The sequence below is a fragment of the Tenebrio molitor genome, chromosome 1 (genome assembly GCF_963966145.1).
Source record: "Tenebrio molitor chromosome 1, icTenMoli1.1, whole genome shotgun sequence".
In the NCBI taxonomy this organism is placed as follows: Eukaryota; Metazoa; Arthropoda; class Insecta; order Coleoptera; family Tenebrionidae; genus Tenebrio; species Tenebrio molitor.
The window spans coordinates 39,650,037-39,668,900 of NC_091046.1; the positions used below are offsets into that span (position 1 = coordinate 39,650,037).

The window sequence follows — 18,864 nt, forward strand, 5'->3', positions numbered from 1 at the left end:
CTTTCGAGCATAAAATACATTACCGAGATTTCCGAACCAGTAATTTTAACGTAAAAACCAAACAAACTATTAAAGGTGTTGTATTTGCGTGGGTAGGAAGAGGCTAACTCGTTCCCCACGTGAGAAATGGATTTTGTTGATTCATTAATTTGAGTGGCAATAAAACAATGCACTTTTCGAACCATAAATTCACTTCTTCTAACAGGAGATGTCTCTAATAGTTCCACAGCGCAGCAATAAATTTCAGACAACACAGCGACAGATAATTACTACCAATAAATTCAAATAAATAATAAAATTGTAAATATTTTAGCAATAAAAATATTACTACACAAGACTCGTTTTTTGATATAAAAATTTATGTCATGCTAAAATCACAGAGTGCACTAACGCTTTTGCATTAAGTTTGTCAACAAAGATCGAATCAATTTAACTTTAAAAGCTTACATGTTGCTAACTTTAGAAACACATCTAAGCTTTATAAATTTGCATTGTACAATAGATATACGTAAAAGGAATCAATTTTGATGCATTATCTAAGGCACTATTACGCAAATGCACCTGCATAAAAAAACTATGTTTGCTTTTAAAACAGAAGTAGCAACGGCTGTCATCTCATAACGTTTTAGTTTCTTGTAGAATTATAGAACAAGGGTGTCGCCGGTGCTTCCAAGGATATCGACAATTGTCAATGGAGTGAATAAAGCTAATGATCCTGGCGAGCACAATTATTGATACCATTCAAGTCTTTCTTAAGGAGTCCTGCTCAGAATAATGTTCATTTCACATCTCACACAAAAGCTGCTACCCTCGACCATCTAGAGTTTCTTGATGATCTCTCATGAAACAGTCTCACTTTTGCTTTATTTAATTACTTATCGTTTCAGCCGTTACAGTCGAATTGAACAACATCCACAGAATAAAAACAATTAGAAACAATACACGAAGCCGTTTAAGCCCTCTAAAAAAATCCGATGAATTAAGTAAAAGGCGCCACATGATCCTGATCTATAATATCGCACACCTGGCGTCCCCGAATAACCGCAATTTTTATGAGGAGCGGACCTCAGATGGCCATAGAATATTTTTCGGATCTTTTATAGTGCTGTATATAAATAATTTATGTTTCATAATACCCCGTCCGTTCCTGCCATCTTAGCCTGCGAACTTCATAATCACCATTTTAAAGGTCAGTCGAGAAAAACTCACCGTCCTGATACCCCCGGGTATTTTTTCTGAATTGCAAATTACCCCACCCCTCGAGCTTTTAATGTTAATTACCTCCGGAGAGCTTCAGCTTTGACCTTAAGACCGGCACCACGGCCAAATCATCTCCGTTTGCATGTTGTCCTCGGCCAAAAGCCCAGCGATGTGCCATTGTTTATTCATAGCTGATGGCAGTCGATTTTTCGTGATGAAACGAACGCTCAAAACTCAAACGTGCCGGTAAAAAGCCAGAGCTCGCTAATCTTCGTTGAGGATGCTCTCGTTCATTAATTAATAGCGAGGGCAAATTAATTTTTTTACGGCAGCTCGTGAACAGTTTTTTAAGGGTTATTTTTTAATTGAAAAGTAAATAAAGGTGAAGTTTTATTAGTAAAGTCGTTATAAATGTTTGATTACGTACGCCTCACTGTGTTTTTTTTACGATCGAAATCTTTCGCGAATGAGTTACGGAGCTGTTTAATTAAAAAGCGGCGTTCGTTTTTTCGCGCCACGAAAATCCATCCATTCACGATGCCGTTTATTGTTTGCAAGATTTTTCGGGTGCGGGGCTTTTTGTGTTGGCGGCCATTTTGCCGGAGTAAATCAATTTCGTCGGTCAATAAAGACCGGCTACGACATGGAAAGTGTAGTGTCACTTGAACGTTTAATAAAGTCTGGATGGCTGTAACAATAAGAACGGAACGTGCATACAACTTTATGTGCACTTTGTTATTTCCGATACCTCTTTCGCGCTGAAAGAGGTCGTAAAGGCCGCACTGTTTTAGCCGATGAAGCTACGTTATAGATCCTCGATGGTGAACCGTTCGCTTTATCAGGACGTTGATTATTTATTTGGAACCCTTTCGCTATCGCCGGAGGGGATCTTCAAAGACGCTCCTCTTCTGTACGGAATCGCATGGCCTACAATGGAAACCCTCCCAAAAATTATTATCTCGTTGTGTATGTTTATAACGCGACGAAAATTAATGTGGATATTGCGAAATTTGCAAGAGATCAACTTTGATACTTCCTCGTCATTTATGTCTTAGTATTTGCATAATTGCGTCAGTGAATTTTTTACACCAGGAAAGTAGAGCGATGAGATAACAACAACAAAACAGTTCTGTTATAATAATGAGTGCAGCTCTTATCTACCTTGAGTACCTTGTCTCACGTTGTTGACAACACAAATGCTGAAAACAGTTGCATTGAGACGTATGTGGACGTATGCTGCAGTTGAAATTTCTTGTGAAATTTTATGATCTTTTGTCGTAAACATGGAAACCATTACGTTAATGTCGTCGTTACTGCAATTATTCGCTTAGTGTAAAAGCTTCAGCGAACTGCTTCAAGTGTAGTCATTCGCCTGCGTAAACCTACAAGTGCATTCAGGATCAAATATGGAGGTCGTCGTTTCTAAACACATTAAAGCAACTTCATGAACCTTTTTAGTCGTGGTTCTTCAAAGTTCGTAATTTAATTAATCAAATTTAGTATTTTAGAATAAATGCTTTTATGTATAATTTAACTGTGGTTAAAAAGTGTTCGTCAATATGGAAAAATATTAAACAATGCTCGAGTAATTTCCATAGTCATTGTTTGGTAAATTTTTTTTATAAATCTACAATGGGAAGATTTGAAAATTTGATGTTTGGCAAGTGGCTGTCGACATATTGGAATTTTCGCTTAAATTACTAATAAAAAACGTTTCTCTTTTTATTAAAAATCACAAATAAACTAATACTTTGACCTGAATGTATAATGGCATTTTTAAAAAACATTTTAAATTATTTTACATCCATTATTTTTCCAATAAATGTTTTTTTTTAAATTTTTGTGACTAATAATCATAATAGGGAAAATACAACCTATCGGGTTGGCAGCTCTGTATGTCGAGAATTGTTATTTCATAAAAATCTGCAAAAGTGCAAAATAAAACATTGGTCAGCCGAAAAGTCTCGGCTGCGCCTCGTTCCTGAAACCTAGTTTCCGCGCTGTGAAATACTTCTACCGTACTCTAATTTAAATACATAACTATTTGCTATACATATTTTTTCCGTAGGGTGACGCTTGCAATGCAATAGGTACCGAGCGTTCAAAAACTTGAAAGTTTCGATTTGTTTGTGACCTTGGAATACGTTTGTAGATAACTTAAAATTAAACTTACGAATATGAACAGGACGTCAACTGCGTCTTAAAACACATACATACATACAAATATGCAGACTGATTCAAGCAAATTAGTTTTTGAACGCAGGTTAGCATTATGGCTGTCGGAGATTGAAGTGAATTGTTTTTTCTCAATTTAAACACAGACTTTATTGTTTAATGGGAAGAAAAACTTCGAAGAATAAATTATTGCTTTACAATTTTGCTATGAACACTTAAATAAAACTAATTTTTTTGAAATTTCGTCAAAGATGTGTCGTTTAGAACTGTTTAATCGTCTTTATTTTTTTTTTAAATTAAGGACATTTGTATTGATTTTTATTTTTCTTTTAATATTAAGAGCGATGATAATCTTAGCAACGAAAACGGAGTCGAGATGATTACTTGTTAGATGTTAATTTTCTGTTAATTCAGTAAATTGCAAACCATGTGACAGTTTTCTGTTTTCAAATACAAAATGTTTGTGTTGTTTAATTAATGAAAATTTTTATTGGGTGTTAGCCAGTCAGTTTTTTCCTTCCAGTTCGGCCATGTTCATGTCAACACGTTGTAAGTACGAAATGGGCGTAATAAATTATTTTGAAAGAAACGTCTTCGTCTATTACAATTATCTGGTCTCCCAATGACGAGCTCGTGAGCTTTGTTCGTGATGGGGGAAAGGAAAATCCGATAGAGAAGGTTAATTCTTTAAGAGCTTCCGTTAAGAAATTATCTACAATCTCCCCGCTATAGTTAAGATTCCCCGTCGAATCCGGACAGATTCATGTCCTGAAAAGTGTTTTTCGCGTGCTCGAGCCATTCGAATTTAATTCGTTAATTCAAAGGTGAGAATTTTATTAAAACGTTACCTTAGGAGAATGGAACGCTTCGTTTTTATCAATCCACTTTAGTGCACGATTGAAGTTGGAATTTTAATTCAGTGGGAAAATCGATCCCGTCCACTATCCCCCGCCGGAATATTCCCGGACTAATTTACACCGGAATTTTAATTCGATTGAATATGAAATCGGATTTAATTGGAGGAAAAATCAGCGCCAGTCGATAACCCATTTTCTCCCCGGATAAAGGAACGTGTAACACCGTGGAAATATTTGTCACATTTTCCTCCGCCTTTCGCATTCTCTCTCCTAAAAAACACCTTTAAAACACATTTGAGCCAATTTGCTTTTTTGACAATCCCATCCGGGCGGGGTATGTCGCTCCGAAAGCATTTGTTTTGAAAGATGACATGGCCTACTACTCTGTTTCAGCTCGAGCTTTACGTCTCAACTTTTCCAATTCATTTAACTTGGGAAATGGCTTGCTTAAATAAAATGGCATCTGCAAATATAGCTATGACAATCCATTCTTTACAACTCTTATTCACTTAAACAAATAAAAAGGATCCCGCCGTGAACGCGATACAAATCGCGGACAGAAAATTGAAAAACTGCGAAGAAAGGTAAAGATTTTTTGTGAAAGCACCGTCAAAAGAATTTTTTCGTGGCGAATGCCACGTTTCAAATAGGATGTGGTGTTTTCGGCATTCCTCCTTCCTCTTCCGGAATCCTTAAAACATGCGCCCTAAACATACGGGTGTATCTTTGAAATGAATATCTCTGGAACAAGAATTTTTAAAATCATTACCAAAGATGAGACCGTGCACTCGATACAATTTGCAACGAAAGTAATAACGAAACGACATCTTGCATGTGCTTTCCACCCGATTCAATAACACACCAGAGGTGCAGTCGCCCCCACGAATATGAAAAATGTGTTTGTTCGTTGTTATCATAATTTATGCAAATTTATTTATGACGACTGTTACATATGAAAGTGGGAAGCGCGTCAATGGAAATAAGTAAATCATTTATTTCTTACGCAGTCGTTATCTGATTTCCTCACTCTGCATGGCTAACTTTTCTACGACGTATTTAAATATTGACGAATTTCCCATTTCGTCTATCAAAGCTGTTAATTTTATGCAAGACTTGTAAATAATTCATAAATTGATAGTAAACTCTCGAGTTATAAAGATACCGCTTAACGGGGCAAGTCGTAAAAATTGAAATAGTTTATTGATCACGATTTTCATTCAGTCTTGTTTCCAGTTTTTTCCTTAATAAATTGACTGAATCGATTAGCGCTCTAAAAATAAGAAGCGATTTAAAAGCCAGAACTGCAATGTGTATGCATGCGGTGGCAGTGAATGGTGATTGCAAATTGACAATAAAGAAGTATTTTCCTGTCAAATGTGTAATTATAAATCACTGTTATGGAACGGTCTGGTTGTGCTGCCGCAGCTTAAGTGCAATTAATTTGATAATGTTAAGTATCAATTTGTAATCAATTAGCATTCGACCTTGATTAATAAATTGAATAATGAGCCGCAAGATCTTGGCCGATAAATCAATCAAACAAAAGGTTATCAGGCGCATTTTTATGCAGTTTTTGATTTACATGCAATAAATTATTTAATTAATACATAACTTGTACGGTGAAGTTTTGTTTGTAAGCCTTGTCATACTTGCCAAGTCATTTACATTATAAATTGCAACTCACGTATAAAAAACTTATTACCACGCTGCCGAGTTTATTTTCCATCAAAGCTGAAAAGCATTAAATTAGAATGATTGATGGTCCGAAACAAATCGGCTGCATTTCTGCCGTGGCGTTATTTCTTTCACATTTTATTAATTCTGCTGAATGGAGTTGTGTGAGTATTCTGAATGTGTTGAATCTGCGTGGAAATTGTGTCAGTGGTAAAGTGCTGTGGTTCTGATGAGTCACTTTGAGCCAATTCTAGATTGAAGATCAGAATGAAGAGTGTTCTAGACAGACTTGTAGACACTTTTATAGGTTGTCAAAAAATGAATAATGATATTCACTCCATATAAGTTCACTGACAAGAAGAGTACTGGAATTAAATGTTACTAGTCAATCGGATTTTGAACATTATGAGCTTTGAGTGTTCTCACCTACAAGAAGTGCACTGTTATTATATTGTCAAGTATAGAAAGCATGGAAAACAACAATTTATCACACTTTCGTTCATGGTAACACCATGAAAGGTGACTAATTGATACATTTTAAAACAAACATTTTTGTTGTTTTCCTATTGCTAGCAGAACCCATGACGTTTTATGAAAATCGTTTAAAATCAAGTTGTCTAAAATGTGGTTGAGCTCCATTTTCGCTTTTTTTTCTTCTCCAGGTCGACAGTCGATTTGTCACCGTTCCTGGTTTTTCTTTTTTGATCAATTTTTTGTTTTCGAAAATGTTTGTTTTTGTCGATCATGCTGACCTAAATTCCTTTGACTTTGAAATGTTTTTCGTATTTCGATAAGATGCATAAAAAGTAATAACGATTTGAGCATTCTGTTATCATTCTTAATTCATTCAAGATAGATATATTTTTACACAAGATAAATACTTAACTTTTGCAGTTGCATTTTAACAGATTCGAAATTGCACCCATGAACTATTTCTAACTAACTCGGGGCTAAAACGGGAAATTCCAAAATAAGACCATCCCCTTGTCGGCAGTATTCGCCGTTAGAACGCAGCAGAATTTTATTATGATCGATAACGTGTCACACTAGATCTATTTTAGATAACGGCGAACAACTTCTTTCTTAGAATCTAAATTTCCCCGGCATGTCGTGGAAAACCCGTTGCGATATAGAAGTCTGCATTTGAAAAGTTACGTCGACAACACGTAAATGAGTCGGTAGAGAAACCGTTTTATATAAACCGAAAGACGGGAGAGGGGGGACGCAACCCCGGATGGATCTCCAGAAAAGCGACCTCCATCCCCTTCTTGTATATATTAAGAGTTGGTGCGTTAATTCCTCGGAATGCTGTTGCGGTAAAAATCTCATTTTAGCGCAGCGAGCGTTGTCAGCGCAAAGTTGATTTGACGGAAAATGAACCGCGCCATAATTGCGGCACAAAAGAGGTGAAACTTGTAAAATCGTGCGAAGACGTCAACGCTGAAGTCGGCCGATCCCACGGCTACCGTAAATCCATTTTGGCGGCAGTAAGCTGCGAGTTTAGATCCAAGTATGCGATAACCAAGGCCTCCCTCGATCAATACCCACTCAATCCGGTCGCGGCACACGGCCCTGCGAGCATTGGGGGACGTGGTCACGGGGGCGGCGGGGCACATACAAAAAACCCATTCAAGTCACGAAAAATCACAACTGGACCAGAGGCGATCGCTAATTGTTCAGGGTATTACACTTCTGCTTTGCTTTCCAGTTTTGGCGGAAACGACAACTTCTCTTTCAAAAAGAATTTACAATGATTTGAAATTAAAAAAAACCAGTTAAGTTTCACATAAAAAAATTTTTCATACAGTTTATTTGATCAAGATAGATAAAACAATCTAGACTCTTAGAAAAAGAAACGAACTGATATCGGCCAAAATTGTGACAGGTGAATGACTCAGAAGTGATTTGGGTATTTGTACCTATAACCTAATGATAGAATGTCCAGAGGAAAGTACATATTATTATAGATGTGTAAGTTATTTGAAAAATTCTTAGATGAAGGTGGTATGATGTAAATTACAAATTATATCGACAGCAACGCTTTACCAAAATTTACTGTGCTCATTGCCAAGCGTAATAGACGAAAGACAATTTTTATTAATTTTAAAAAACAATTTGATAAAAAGTGCCAACTGACTATTACTTCCAGCAGGATGAAGATCTCAAAATATAGCAAAGAATGTCGAGGAATGGTTGATTTATAATAATCATCACATCCTGCCATCGCCTCCGCAAAGTCCTGGTATGAATCCAATCGAGCATTTGTGGAGTGAAGTAGAGGGACGGCTCAGACAGTTTACGGTTACTTCAAATAGTATATTATAGAACGAGTTTTATAAGGCTTGATTTGGCGCACGAGTCCCAAGTGTAGAAAACGAGCCGTAGGGGAGTTTTCTATGGGACGAGTGCGCCAATGCCCTTATATAACGAGATTTTTATGTTATTTTTTAGAATTTGCACCCTTGTTTTAATTTTTAAATAAAAAAAATTTAGAGAATTTTGTATTAATTGGTAATTTAAGGTAACGGATGCAACAACATCTGCAACAGATGTTAAAAAGTAGAGTTTGAACATTAATATTGGAAGTTTTTTGGTGTAAATGACAATAATACACTGAGATATTGATAAAAATTTTCTTAGAGATCTATTAAACCACGAGTGCTTTAATAGATAGCCATAAACGACTCCAAATTGAATACAATAATAGACCTATTAGAGACGCAAATTCTAAAAAGACTGTTTGAGAAGGGGAATTCCTGAAATCTGAAATTCAATGGGTTCGGGACAGAAAGCTTGGTTCATTCTTTGCAGCGTGGTCTACAAGAAGTTATCGCTGCAAAAGGTATTAATTAGGTTGTATTGTATTTTTGGGTTCGACCACTTTATATTAAATAAATACCTATATTCTATTTAATAACTGCTGTTGTTCTATTTTATCATTTTTGACTTAATACTATGAGATAGTTATTGCTTTCCAATTATCAGGAAAACCTCTTGAAAACGAAAGAATGTCATGTTTTTGAAAACATTATTTTTATTTTGTTTGATGATTTGAATTCACAATGGGTCGAATCGATCATAATCGAGAACCGACGACTAGGTGGACTCGATTTCATATTTCCATATCCATATCATTAATTATTAATGATAATGCAACCCCTCGAGCTAATTCATGCTTCCAAAAATAATCGCTAAAGCGAAATGAATTATAATATTTTTTACACCATTAACACTATCGCCAGTTTTAGTAAACTTTTGCATACACCTAAAAAACAATCATTCGAATACTTTCATTACTATGTAGTTGCATATTTCTTTAAACCATTTACACACTTTCTTGTAAATATTCTACTTAAATTAATTGAGTCAGTTTATGTAATAATTGATTGAGACGTCAAACTTTGATTATTCGACTACTGGATGTAACAATATGTTGCTAAAACCCGGAACAAAGGAAACTTTCGATTTATTTCATGTAACGTTATCCTGAATAATGGTACAATATCCAAGGAAAACGCTTGCGGTTCGAGAGGCTTAATATTCAATAATGGTTGATAGAGAAAGGTCTTAATTTGCTCCTAGAATACATATCAAATGTCTTTGTTTAAGGATTTTGTTGCGATCTTACATATAATTACGTGCAAGAAGTGTGGAACTGAGAATTACCATCAGAGAAATATACAATAAAATAAAATAAAGGGAAATCGCTAAGACCGTTATAACGAGCACGATAATAGTTTCTGAAGACAAATAATAAACGTGGAAAATAATGAATATTGAGTGTTTAAGAAAGATTAAAGCAATAAAAAATGGAGGAAGTAAAGAGAGTTGAATTATTTAGGAATGATCTAAATGATATACAGCGAAGGGTTAAATATTTGTAGACAAGGTTAAAAATATAAGCCGAGTTTATTATTTAATATCTTCTAAAATATTCACCTCTCTAGGTCTAGTTTTATTTTTACTCGTACCTGTACCATAAATAAAAAAACACAAAAGACAACAAATATATGTAATCAATATAATTATAAGAGAAATTTATTTATGTTGATCTATTATTTATTTTTCTTATTTAATTATTTTTGTCTGACTGTCTTGTAATTCAAGGTTTTGAATATTTTCATTTGAAATTGCTTTCAGTGTAAGTTTACCAAAGTGATAAAGGAAATATCTTTAATAATAAAAAAGCCAAAAGTTTAGCTGCTTAAGACTCTTTGATATATGCTAACATAACTTGGGTAGAGTGAAGGTATTAGGTATTACCTTGTTGAAAAGAGAAGAATATACCATGACAACTGAACAACTTTTTCAATATAACAAGAGACTGCACTTTAACATCGAATCAAGAGCTATTAGCAAGAGTACGAATTACGTAAAGTAAGACATTACCTCTACAACAAAACTTAAATTTTACTTGTGAAAGCTATGATTGTTCTAACAATACCAACATAATTGACGAAGTACATTTATGCTAATAATAATAATAATAATAATAATAATAATATAATATATTTCCCAACAGACCATACGGTCCATAAAAAGGATACACAAATCTATCATACATCGTATTAGAAAATATAAAAGAAAAAATACTAACAAGAAAAATACTAAAAAAGAAAACCCTACCAGCAACAAGATAAAACAATAATACACTAATAACTTAATTGCTATACATACTCGTAAGTAAGCAGCTACAGTTAATTATGATGATGAGTTAACATCAAAAACATGTTAAATTGAGGCGCACACATGAAGGGCGTTTTTACAAAACGTATGAAAGCATCTGTAATTTGTAATAAAAATGTCAACCGCATACGAGATGTCATTGTAGTTGCGGCACATATTATTCAAAGGTGAGTGAAAATGCTGATTGGTCCTACAGTGTTCTATGCTAAATGTTATAGGGTGCCTCGCATTTAAGCGAGGTACACGGAAGAGAATGTCATTAAGAAGTTGAGTACAAACAATTCGACCATGTACTAATTTATACAAGAACAGAATGCTAGCTAATTTTCTTCTTAGGTCTAGAGAACAAAAGTTGAACTGGTCTAGTAATACATTAGTTGCAATGTGTCTTTCTGGGTACCTACGAAACCTAATGTAAAATAAATACTTACAAAATCTCCTTTGGATACGTTCCAACAACAATATGTGTACATTGTAATATGGTTGCCAAACGATAGAACAGTATTCAAGTTTGGATCTTATATAACTATTAAACAGGGTTATAAGAGAGTCTGTACTTCTAAAGCTATTAGTGTTTCTAACGATAAACCCTAACATCTTTGTTGCATGAGCGCAGATCCTAGAATTCTGAATACTTCTGTAACTTTAACTATACCTCGTCCAAAAATTTTATTACTATGCAACAGTCTTAATCTTAAAATCCCAAAATATTAATTTTTTTCAGTTTTCTACATTAACATGTGTACAGAAGCTAAATTAAATAAAATGAAATTTCAAATATTTTAATATGTAGTTACATATTTACACAGCGAGTGGGATACAGGCATTATAGTAGCACTCGGCGTACAAACTCGTTATGCAACCACACACGTGCGATAATAATGTAGTGTCTCAAGTGTTGCATATTAAATTTTATCTAACACCACCCTGAATATTTAAGAATCGTCAGATTTTTTTTGCTGTTTGTTTTCAAAATCATGACAAGGTCTTTGCAAATACGGGTACATACATGAACAGTAAAATTAAATTTTGTTTTTGTGAAACTTTGGGAAGAGAATATGAGTTCTTTAGAATATCTATTTAGTAATTTATAATTTAATAATTAAATTAAATATATCGCACGATCGTTGATAATAGCATATTATGTTATTAGGAACAAAAATGAAGCTTTATGTGCTGAGGCTCGTAGTTTGACTGCCGAACGCTGTGAGGCAGACAAACCAGCCAAAGCACATTAAACCATTTTTGCTCCGAGTAACATGTACTACTTTTTTCTTCAAACGTTCATTACAAATTATTTAAGAAATGTTAAGGAACTAGGAATCATTTTAAGGTAGAAGATTGGGTAGGCTGATAAATTAATGTAGCTTGTTTTGTTAAACATTACTATAACTATGACTAGGATAAACAACGCTGTAAATGACAGATTTTTGTAAGTATGTTTTGCAATTATGTTTCTTGATTAAATCTTATTTAGTCACTTCAGCTTTCAATATGGATTCAGCAACGAATTTGTTAAAATTTGAGTTAGGAATTTCAAATGATTTCGCTAGTTTACTTTATTTGTGGCTCGTCAGCGGAGATAATAATTTTATCTGCCGCTCGTCAGCTCGTCAGATGCCATGGCAATGAAGTGACAATCCAACAGTATAATGTCATATTTTACTGACGTCTGAAAATAGTGTATTATATTATGAGGAGCAAAAATGAAGTTTTATGTGCCGCAGCACATAAAACTTCATTTTTGCTCCGAATAACATATACTATTTTTTCTTCAAACCTTTATAACAAATTATTTAAGACATGTTAAGAAACCAGGTAGGAATTTCAGATGATTTAGCTAGTTTACTTTACTGCCGCTCATCAGCGGAGATAATAACTTCACGGACGCCCTCAGCGGAGATAATAACTTTATCTGCCGCTCTCAGCGGAGATAATAACTTTATGTGCCGCTCGTCACCTCGTTAGATGCCATGACAATGAAGTGACACTTTAGCATTATCAATGCAGCAGGATGTCATAATTTACGGACGTGTGAAGAAAAAAAAATTACATATTCAGTGACTTTTGAAAAGTATTTTTATTTATAAATGTGATATTTGTGAATTCCTAGATGAGAGTAAATGTGTAGCAACCATGTTCGTTTTGGAAAAAGCTACATTCGCTCTTAACTAATTTTCTTGGTGACGTGTTTCGCTACACCCTTGAAAGGAGTGCACCGTCAAAGTGGGACAGTAGGTGAAAGCAACCGGAGGGAGCTCAAAGAAAACGAAAAGCAGATTTACGGATCACTCGTCATTCCGCTTTTCTAGCTGCTAGAGAAAAACATCACGGCTCATATTTGTCGATTTTACCAGATTTTCGCCGCCCCCAGCGATATTCTCTCGTCCAGAGATGAGACCGGGACGAAATCTGCCGTTCTAATTATAGCTCACGTTTCGCAAATCGAGCTTAAGTTGATGTTTTACATTTAATTAAATAAAACGCCCCTAATGCGAATACATGCCTGACGGCACTAAATGAGCCGACTTAATTGATGACATCCATCGACTTTAATCCAAGAGTCGCTCAGAAATCAAAAAATGCCCTTGTCATTTTCATTAATTTGATTTCCGGCACAGGACTAGCTAATCAACATTTTTCCATAATACAAATTTGAAACATCGGAATTCTTTAATAAAACATCTTTGATCCGTATAATTGAATTTAAAAAATGCGACTCTCTCGCTAATATTAAAAAATGCCAAAGCGCGAAGCCTGCCGTGAGGGGCGGCTAATTTCGGTCGCGAATAATTTTAAATGCCATTTAAATTTTTTATACCCCTTAATTGCTATTTCCAATATTCTAAATTGTGTCAAATTCCCTGAACACAAAGCAGATGTGTCGGCGGTACGTTTTCAAAAAGCTTTCATGCAGCCGCAAACACATTCAACTGTGCAATCATTTACCAGCACAAAAATAATATTTTTACAACAGCCTAGTGCATTTGACTAGAAAATTTACCTCGCTTACAGTTTATTTTCAAATTAGAATATTTTATTTGCCGTTGAATCATTTTAGCATTTAAATTTAATTTAAAATAAATAACTGGGAAAACCGTATTTCGCACAATTTGTTTCTCCCTTCTTTATCGTAATTATGTATATTCCGAAAGGAGAATATTGTTGATTCTTTTTGAAAATTTGAGTCATCTACATAAATGCAGTGGGTATATCATAGATCTTTCTATAGTTAAACCGATTATTCAAATATATTTAAAAAAGTAAAGAATGTTCACATAATGTAATTTGGAGTTCAGTAGATTTTGTTTTAGTTCTTGCAGGATTAGGAAACTTGCAGCGCTCTGAATAACTCGATAACTCGGGATTTGTGATAATTACACAAGATTAAAAGTTTCACCAATCGATATGGATGAAAGAGTTTAAAAAATTAAAAAATATCTCAATGTTCTATTGTGGATATTATTTCCCAATTGTTTTTCAGTAAGTGAAAATATGTGACCTAGCTTTTATACTCGTACAAGATTTGCACTTCAAGGATATACTAAAAAAAGAAAGATAAAAAAAATCGAATTCTTCATAAAAGTTTAAGACTTTATCAAACTTAATCATATCAAAAGACATTTCCCTCCTTTCTGGTTATGAAGCTGCTCATATCTACATTTTAATAATTTTTTTTGGCACCCTTAATGAAAGTGGACGAAAAGTAATTCTTTTTCGGACGCACTTTTTCGGCTGCTGACCGTGGCGCCATCTGTTGGTCTGTTTAGTAAAGTAGCAACGAAACCGATAAAACCGATAATTGTCCCGTCACCATAAATTATGTAAATAAGCAATTGTATTGCAAATAGTAAATTTCTAGTTTTGTTGGCAAGCTGATAACAAATATGTACAATAATAAAAAAAAATTGTTAACATGTATGTATTAATAATTTATCTATTTGAAGAAGGTAGATACAAAATCAGTTTGTAATTTTTCTAATGATGTCTTTCGCGTTGTCGCCTAAGAAATTTAACGTGCACCTCTGCCAAAAAGTGCCTTTTGTCCCCGCCTGTTTTCAAGCCTCGGCTGCGCCTCGGCCATAAATAAAACCCAGACTCGGACAAAAAAGCTGTCTTTTGCCAAATGATAGTTCTATTATAATGCGTCGTTATTTTTTTATTTATCCCAAGAACCATCAAGGTAATTATGCCAGTTCCACAGTCTTTCTTGTTTAATACTCGTTAGCTCCGTATTTACTACAAGTTATATTTAAACATTACAACGTAAATTTTATTGATTCCCAATACCCCCTATTGTCATAAACACGGAATAAAAGCAGACGTCTTTCCAGGGGCTGGGAATTAGCAATAAATTGGGGATTTACGACCGCGCCGTCGATTAGACCGCGTCTTCGCCTGAACAAAATTTTTTTTCGTCGTAACTTATTTATTTTTTTAGAAAATGAAGGCGCTAAAAGAGATTCGATCCGAGTGAAGCGAAATACGGTGGCGTCATTCGATTAGCAAATGTACATCGGGAGCCGCCGTCGGCGCAAGACGTTGTTTCTTTTATTTAAGTTATAAAACATCAGTGGTCGATTCTTAGCTGGGCCATTAGGGTGTCATAAAAGACAATGGGAACATTTCGAACGGCATAACCTGACTGCTTTAGCGAGCGTATTGAATTAAAGACGTTTCGCATATCGATGGATCCTTTTATGATCGAAGGGGTGAAAAAACTCAAGCAGTCTTTTATGCCGAGTAATTCCCATTCCGCTCAAATTGCGTTTATGTTAGTATTCGCTGAATTTTTCCCGAACACTGCACATTTATTACATTGTTGACTTATTTCCTCCATTTAAATTGCAGGCGAACCACAAAACGTGTCTCTTTTGTGGTGAGCCTCGATTAAACATTAACGAGCGCGTTCAAACAAAATCAAAATCAAAAATTCCGACGACGAATAAAAAGACCGACGGAATTATTTAAGCTGAGCTTGTTCGGCAGTAAATTTTATTGCAGACCTTTAGAGATGCTGAACGAACAAGGGGCACCGTGGAGTTGCCCTGTCAGAGGCATTATTACGCGTTTTATTGACATTTATCGGTTTATTTTCGCAAATACACAAAAAATAACAATGCACGAAAATATAATACCAATACAATTATTTCAAAAAGCCATCCACGGTGATGCAAATTTAAAAGGAATTATTTGCGTTGAATACACAACGAATGTAAATTAATTTCTTAACTGAAGCTGTTACTGATGATACTTTCTTACAAATACAGGGTGATTCATCTTTTACCGCCGGTGGCAAAATGACCCTTAAAAATTGAGAAAAATTTATACAATTTACAGAGTCGATTTGTCGAAAAATTTACTTTCGACCGGTATAATTTATTTCAAAAAAAAAAATTTTATTGAGCAGATATTTATAAAAAACTGTTTTTCAAAAAAAAATTATGTTCAAATGTTTGCATCAGAATGTGGCTAATGGCGTATAAAATCAATATCTGCAATCCGTTTCGAAAAATGTTTGATAGTTTTTGAATTAAATCGATTTTAATGGAAAAGTTGCTTTTATTGATGGTTGTTGGCTTTTAGTGTTGTAAATTTTCTCCAACAATGACTACCTTGTAAAACTGACCTGCTTAGACGAATTTCTTCGATTTTACAAAGGACCCCCTGCTGTGGCAGTAAAAATCCTCTAATAAATCTTATTGTTAAGATATTTGGACATTATGTCGTAAATCATGAAGCAAATATGTACAAATTTGAATATCAAAATGCGTTTATTTCAATAATACCATACGCTAAAATTAATTTAACATGGTAAAATTGTGTGCATATGCTACAATGTTGAATAAATTAAACAATTAATAATTGAGAAAATGGCAAAATTTGACCTAATTAACTTATAAATTTCATTTTTTGATATTATGTGCCTTATGGATAATAAATTAGGTCTGCAAAATATGACAGGGAAATCATAATTTTTAAGGTCACTTTTGCCACCGGCGGTAAAATATGAATCACCCTGTATAAGAAAATTGGAATTTTTAAAATGCATACTTTAATAAACTTATCAGATCAGAAGGTATTTTACACGACCTATTTATTATTAGACATTTTTTACAATTTAGGACACTTTCTGACACCAGATGTCTTAAAACAACGAACATTATACCGCAGGCATTCGTGCAGAGAAGCAAAAAAATTTTCTTCCTTATCAAAAAACTGTGAGATGTGACAAATTCTAAAATTTGGAACTTCAAAGAGGCGTACAGTTCTTCTCATTTTTTCCTGACTTCAATGTGACATTAACGTGTGTTTTTTTCAAAAAACAATACAAACAATACAAAAACCAATCTGTTCAAAAATGTAACACGAGAGGACCAAGAAGTAGAATTCACCAAGAGAATGACCACAACACTACTTGTTGGCGAGGTAACCATGTTTGGAAGTTCTAACCCATGGAAGTCCGAAAACAACAACTATCTGGGCGACGTTCAAGGCACACGCTGAGAACGCCAGAAACAAAGCGATCGGAGTCATGAAGAAGCTGTATCCCATGATTAATCGGCGAAGTCGTTTATCGACAGGAAACAAGCTACTCATGTACAAGACAATCCTTTGTCCAACACTGTATATCTCGTTAGTTTGGGGACATGCGCTGCGAAGCTGCGGACTACGATGAAGATGCTCTCCACAGCCATAAGCACCAGAAAATGGTGCTTAAGGTTAAGTAATGATCTCTGTGCCGTTTAAAGCTCTCAGAAGGGCGAATCGTTTAAGTACCGTTCTCTAATACCATCTCCGTTATGTCCAAAGATGGAAGAGTTAAGAACCAAGTTTCCAACGACCAGAGTTATTTGAAGTTGTGTGTTGTGTAGAACCGGTGCCCAACGACACTCTGACATCGACAGTTAATGGTAGTTTCATGGTCAGAAACACGATACCACTGGTACTTCTTGGTCCTCTCATGTTACATTTTTCAAAAAGATTGGTTTTGATGAAAAGTACGAAAATAATACATGATAATATCAAATTGTAGTTTGGAATAAAACGAGAAAAACTTTACACACCACATTTGGAATTTGGAAGTACTATAGCAAGAAGATAAAGATAAATCTGTTCCCAATTTGAAACGTTTCTCATCTAGAAGTAACGAAATTCATTTATGAGAATCATGACAATATGTCATAGCAACGTAGTAAACATATTTTTTTATATTTTCGAAATGTCGCTTCAACTGAACAAACTTTAAAATCATAAAAAATGTTAAAAAGCGCAGTCGTGTTTGTGATATTGCTGAGTGCTAACACGACTATTATGTTTATGGTCGAGGGTGCCGAAGAAAAAGAAGATTTTATGACATTCGACTATTGCAAACTTAACTGCCAAAATGCGAAACATTCGGCATGCAATTGCAAGATGAGAGCACCACGTATCTACAACGACGACGGCGTCGTAGAATACCGCCAAGCTGTCCTCGATAAACACAACACATTAAGAAATATGGTCGCATCCGGCAATGAATCGAACGAAATCCTGTACGGAAAGACAGCTAGCAACATGATGGTCATCAATTACGACTTAGAGCTCGAATACATCGCCAAATGCTTCGGAGGGTACTATACCTATGGTCATGACTCGTGCAGGAGAACTGTTGATAAAGCCTACGTTGGACAGAACTTAGCAGGGACCGGTAACAATTATTCGACTGCTCACAGGGACAACATGGAGCGATGGTAAGTAAACGGATTCTAAACTGAAATGGGTTATGTCATTATTTTAACAACGAGATTTTAGGTACAACGAAGTGAAACTCATCACTCAGGAATATTATATGTTTCCACATTTCAATGGAACAACTCCCACAGAGGGACTAATTTACCATTTTACACAGTTCATATGGGCGACTACGACCCACGTGGGATGTGCTAGAATATGGAATCCGAAGAATGAGGCCAATGGCGGCGCGTGGAGATACACAATGCTATGCAATTATAGAGCGCTTAAAGGAAAATCTATGAATGCGGTGGGCCAATTAGTTTTTAAATTAGGAGCGCCGTGCAGTGAATGTCCCTCCGGTATGACATGTAACGATAAATACACTTCTTTGTGTGGAAAACTCGAACCCGTTCCCACCGGTCCTGGAAGAGCCAAAGGATCTGAGCGACTCGTCTCAAGCCGGATAATATCGTTGTGTGCTCTCGTGGTTTTATTGTATTTTTGCTGAACCAACGAATGTAAATAAATTTCTTAACTGAAACTGTTACTGATGATA

At 35.0% G+C, this 18,864-nt stretch overlaps 1 protein-coding gene across 1 annotated transcript; it reads left to right on the forward strand.

Moving 5' to 3' along the window:
- The first annotated feature begins 17,771 nt into the window (after window positions 1-17,771).
- On the forward strand, window positions 17,772-18,849 carry LOC138141254 (venom allergen 3-like). The gene is made up of 2 exons (XM_069061956.1): window positions 17,772-18,325; window positions 18,387-18,849. The coding sequence occupies exons 1-2, from the start codon at window positions 17,853-17,855 to the stop codon at window positions 18,814-18,816; spliced, it is 903 nt and encodes a 300-aa protein (XP_068918057.1). The 5' UTR covers window positions 17,772-17,852; the 3' UTR covers window positions 18,817-18,849.
- Window positions 18,850-18,864: the final 15 nt, after the last annotated feature.

What these genes read in the sequence shown, in the direction of transcription:
- LOC138141254 (XM_069061956.1), top strand. Translation starts at nt 17,853, where the DNA reads ATGTTAAAAAGCGCAGTCGTGTTTGTGATATTGCTGAGTGCTAACACG. An exon ending in AGGGACAACATGGAGCGATG is followed by an intron (nt 18,326 to 18,386) that starts GTAAGTAAACGG and finishes ACGAGATTTTAG; the next exon opens with GTACAACGAAGTGAAACTCA.